Source organism: Adiantum capillus-veneris, chromosome 9 (assembly GCF_014529385.1).
Source record: "Adiantum capillus-veneris isolate H3 chromosome 9, ASM1452938v2, whole genome shotgun sequence".
Lineage (NCBI taxonomy): Eukaryota > Viridiplantae > Streptophyta > Polypodiopsida > Polypodiales > Pteridaceae > Adiantum > Adiantum capillus-veneris.
The window spans coordinates 144,414,161-144,419,474 of NC_140939.1; the positions used below are offsets into that span (position 1 = coordinate 144,414,161).

General features: G+C 36.5%; 1 protein-coding gene across 1 annotated transcript; it reads left to right on the forward strand.

Moving 5' to 3' along the window:
- Positions 1 to 560: 560 nt before the first annotated feature.
- On the forward strand, positions 561 to 1,070 carry LOC147451305 (uncharacterized). Its single transcript, XM_086520898.1, has one exon. It carries the CDS (start codon positions 691 to 693, stop codon positions 970 to 972), a length of 282 nt encoding a protein of 93 aa, XP_086377024.1. The 5' UTR covers positions 561 to 690; the 3' UTR covers positions 973 to 1,070.
- The last annotated feature ends 4,244 nt before the right edge of the window (positions 1,071 to 5,314 follow it).

The following is a 5,314-nucleotide window of genomic DNA, read 5'->3' on the forward strand; positions in this document are numbered from 1 at the left end:
GGTATGATTGTCGATATAGAAGAGTACACTTGTCGTTCTACTTCATGAGTAAATCTGCAAGCCAACACTCATTACAACAGGATCCGGTTTACTGGCTGTTACACTCTCAAATGCTGAGGTTATTGAAAAATTTGTTGGTGACTCAACATCAGGTGTTGAAGATGATTCGCTCTTAGTAGACATTTGGACAGAGGATATCTTTGAAGATTTAAAAGCAGACTACGATTGCGAGGATAACTCTAATGTGGATGCTAGCCTGGATGAAGATGAAGTGTTTGCTAGCTTTGAACGTGTAACTAATGAAAGAGAAAGGGAAGAGCTAGTTTATTCTGGCAATGATGGCATAAATTGTGATGTTCGTGGTGATATTGGAACAAATATAGAACCTCTTTCTTGGGATTTTGAATCCTGTGTAAACCAAGGTTTAAACATAGACCTTATACCCTTCATGATTCTCCACGCAAGTGTATAGAATAGGATTTATCCACGACGAAAGTCCACGAGAAGGATTACGCCCCTCTTGAACAAGATTGTTTGCAGCATGAACAAGGATTTTTATCGCAGGATGAGACCCTTTATATCAACCAGGATGATGGAAGGAGTAGCTCACCTGAACAAAAAAAAAAAACACTCATTCTGAGCAGAAAAGAGATCATATCAGGAATTTTACAGAGATCTTCCTCTTCTAACATGAGGTCAATTGTCAAGAGGATTAATGCTTTGGATATGAAGTCTGGGAATGCTTCTGTGGCTGAAAAGGTTCTACTAGTAGGGGATGTACCTTCAAATGCACATGCCAGCGTCTACTTCGCCTTTCAGTCACCTCCCACGTTGGAGGTGAATATTGCTGCCATAGCAGGACCTCTGAAAATCAAAATAAAGGCCGCTGACATGTCTGAACCCATGCAGGAGCATACCTTTTGTTGTGCTCGAGCGTGCTTGGATGCGGTAGGAAAGCTACAAAGAAAGTGAATAGCCTATACATTGAAGGAGTTTGACAAATAATATTGCCCTGCAGGGCACTGCATTGTTGGTGGAAGCTTTGTTCCTTATGTAACACACTCGTTGGGTGGCGATCAATTTATTGCATGCCACGAAGCCCTGCGTTTGAGGGTTCTGTACCAATCAACCTGATGGATCAATTGGGTACGGGTATGGAACTTGTCTGAAGTGTCTTGAGCGCCTTGTTTACATCAATACCATTGTCTATCTATTGACATCCCTTCCTCTTCTCGCCTATTGCACTCTTCCTGCAGTTTGTCTGCTCACAGGAAAATTTATCATTCCCACGATTGATGGCTATACTAGTTTGTGGAAACAGAACCTGTAAATATAGAAACCCTAAAAGATATTCGTGCAGAGTTATTTTGTGGGTTTCGTGAATGCCGTGTTCCATATTCACATCCCACACAGGACGAAGAATTGATCACACAGAGGAAGACCTCAATGCGGAAAGAACCAAACCAGTTTCTTTTTATGTGTTTTTTTTTTGGGAGGGTAACCTCTGACACTTATCTTGATCCATGGAGAGGCTGAAGTAGGGGAGATTGATGTGCACGACAGAAAGTATGTGCGAGATGCTCATTGTGTACTTTTTCCAAAAAATTGTCCTTGTTATTGACATGTGCTCCATTATGGATTGAGAAGCTGTTTATGAGATCGACGCTCCATTACGGATTGAGAAGCTATTTTTGAACTCGATGCAAAACATCGTCTTGTTCTTATTATGGACATCATCTTGTCTTCATTACAGACTCGCTGCGGACTTATTCCAAAAATTATCCTTGTTATTGACATGTGAGCTCGATGCTCCATTACGGGTTGAGAAGCTATTTATGAGCTCGGTGCGAAACATCGTCTTGTTCTTATTATGGACATCATCTTGTCTTCATTACAGACTCGTTGTGTACTTAATCCAAAAATTGTCCTTGTTATTGACATGTGAGCTCGGTGCTCCATTACGGATTGAGAAGCTGTTTATGAGCTCGGTGCTCCATTACACATTGAGAAGCTATTTATGAGCTCGGTGCAAAACATCGTCTTGTTCTTGTTATGGACATCATCTTGTCCTCATTACAGACTTGTTGTGTACTTATTTCAAAAATGGTCCTTGTTATTGACATGTGAGCTCGGTGCTCCATTACGGATTGAGAAGTTGTTTATGAGCTCGGTGCTCCATTACGGATTGAGAAGCTATTTATGAGCTTTGTGCAAAACATCATCTTGTTATGGACATCATCTTGTCCTCAGTGCAGAATCGTTGTGTACTTATTACAAAAATTTTCCTCTTTATAGACATGTGAGCTCAGTGCTCTATTATCAACGCAATCCTAAATAGGGATACTTGTTGAAGTTTATATGTCATTTATATACTAGCTTTGCATACATATGCACATGTGATATGCATTGGCATTTTTTATTTTGTGCGTCTCTATGTTGTCTCATGATGGGCGTTGCAAACCGTTGTAGCAAGTAGCTCCTGAAGCCGTTGTAACAAGGGAGTGATGTAGCTGCTGAAGCCAATACATATGTAAATCTTCACTTTATGATCAATCAAGCGGTGTGCATATATAGTGCTGTGGATTTTTCCCTTCAGCCCCCAAGGGTTTTTTCATCCACAGTTAGGGACCCTTGTTTGAGTGGGGGTGTTGGAGCTATATATATAGAATGTGCTATATATAGGTCCTTACTATATGTACATGTCTAGTGTATGAGTATGTACACTCTTGGGGTTGTATATCTCGTGGCTTGTCTCCTCCATCCTCTTCTTCTCTCTCGTCTGTGCTCCTGATCAACAAACACTAGTTCTGTAATCGGACACTCAAATGTCCCAAGACACTAAAGTGTCTTGCTTTTCTAGAAACTTGTCATAATTATTGGTGAATATAGAAAAAAAAATCATAGATCACATTCATATCTTACGTCAGTTATGAGGTCAAGAACATAGACAAATTTTACTTTTGCCAAAATAAATACCAAATTAAGATTAAGATTCTAGTGTTAAGATGAAAAATCATAGAAATTTAGTGCAGTTTTAACTAAATTTTCATAAATTGAATATAACTTCTCATCAAATTAAGATTTTGAATAGATTTCAGGGTGTATGGATAGGAAAAAACTTATTATAACAAGAAATTGAGCTTCATAACCTATTTATGGGACTAGATGTTTCTTATAATCAAAAGACCAAAATCTTTAAAACCCTGACAAAGAGAAAAGTTTTTGTCTTTCAAGGCCTCTTCGTTACCATGATGAGGTTATGCGAAAAAACCTAAGGTCTATAATATATCTATAGATCAATACCCATCAACTAAGCATTTTTTCAAGGTTTCAAACTCATAGGAATAATTTAAGCTCATTTAAAAAAAATTATAGTGCGGAGTTTCTTGCAAAAAAAACATTGCTATGAAAAACTAATGAAACTGTGTATATAAATCCCCCAATTGTTTCCATATGAGGTATTTTTATACAAATAAGTGAGATAAATGGAAAAATCCAAAAGTGGAGTTTATTTTAAGGCTTATCTTTGATAAATAAAAAAATCATAATTACAACATGTGCATTTTTTTTGGATATGCCATAAATCATTAAATGTGGCTTGCAATATAATCATAAAAAATTATCACCTTATGTAATGTAATCATACATCTAGTATATATGCATCATAAGACATTGTAAATTTTACTGAACTAAATGTTTTGTGTGATCGTTAATTGAATTTGTGAACGTTGCATATTTGACCCACATGACTTTCTATATTTAATTCTAGTCACAAAGGATTTTTTTCTCACATGAAAATTGCAAAAATATCAAACACATGTATAAGTAGTTTTCACGGATTATTGCAAGCACCCTGGTCATTTTTTTCTTAGACTAGAGTACAAGTTATAATGAAACATTGAGTGTTGTTTTGTATAGGTTCCTTTGATGAGTGTAGTTACTATTGAGATTATGATCAAAAGTGAGGGATTATAATTTCTATGAGTACTTTGAATAACATTTTATAAGTTTGCAAAAGCATTTCTTGAGATGTGTTCTAGATTTCATGTACCATTTTATTTAAATACATGAAAAAATGACATTAAAGTGTCCTTTTTGGTACCAAACTAGTGTTAAAAGAACATGAGTACTATAGGTAGCAGACAGATATGGGTACCAAAACCGAAGATCAGGGCATATAAAGTAAAATCAAGACCCTCCCAAGAAAGAAGGTTCACTAAAAACTATTCTCAATATCATCCTAGGATATCTAAGAAGCAGATCTACAACAAAATGACATCAAATGCTAAAGTCTGGCACAACTCTCAAGTGGATACAGAATAGAGATGGATCTCAAAGAATCTTCCTCTTGCACATAGGTTCTATACATGCTATAAGAAGATTTGACTACTAGTCAACCACAAGTTAACTACAACTACACCAGAGTTGCATGAAGATATCAAGATTTTAACGAGACGTAGAGCTAAGCAAAGCTAACAAAGGAGTTACAAAGGTAATCACATGATTTGGATTCCTAAGTCTTCTAATACTCCGATTCAAAAGTCAGATGCTAATAGCCAACAAAGGCCCACAACAACATCAAAGGCTCCTTTCAGCGGGCCTAAGTGCAAAATCAAATGGACAGTCCCGGGGAGGTCACTTAATAAAAATGTAACCTATCACGTGAGTTCAACAGAAGGGTATTTAAAGTTCTTGAAACTTACAGAAGGGTATTATTTTTTCAAATTTGGAAAAAAATTAGAGATTTTAAAAGAAAAGGGTGCATTATATTCCTAACAAAACTCACAGGTAAGGGGTTTTACAAACATGTCTTGAAAACACGTGTTATGGTAGGTTTACACATAGTGAACCCCTCCCTTGCAGATTCTAAGATGATGAAATAGGTAGATGGCAAAAGAAACCTTCCATACCAACTTGGTTCTTCAATAATCCCCTTTTTGAGTATTTGAGCTTACTTTACCTAAATAAGTATTTGCAGAAAGCTCAAGAATCTAAAAAGACAAGTTGCAAGGGTGCAAAAAACACTCTTTAGCATAGTCAGAGTTGGGATGCTGAGCCAAAAAATGAGAAAAATGTTAGTAAGCTTCAAGTCATATTAAACTTTAATTTGTGCTAAGAGTCATAGTTATTAGTCTTATTCTTAAGATGTAATAGTTGAGAATACCTAAGTCATGTCACTCATGCTGGATAAAATGAACATAAGAGTCAAAGTCTATTAACTTAATCATGGTGAAGTGACGTAGTTCCAACACTCAAGCACAATGTATAGTAAGATGAGAGCAGGTATCTGCGACAACATAAACCCTTCTTTAAG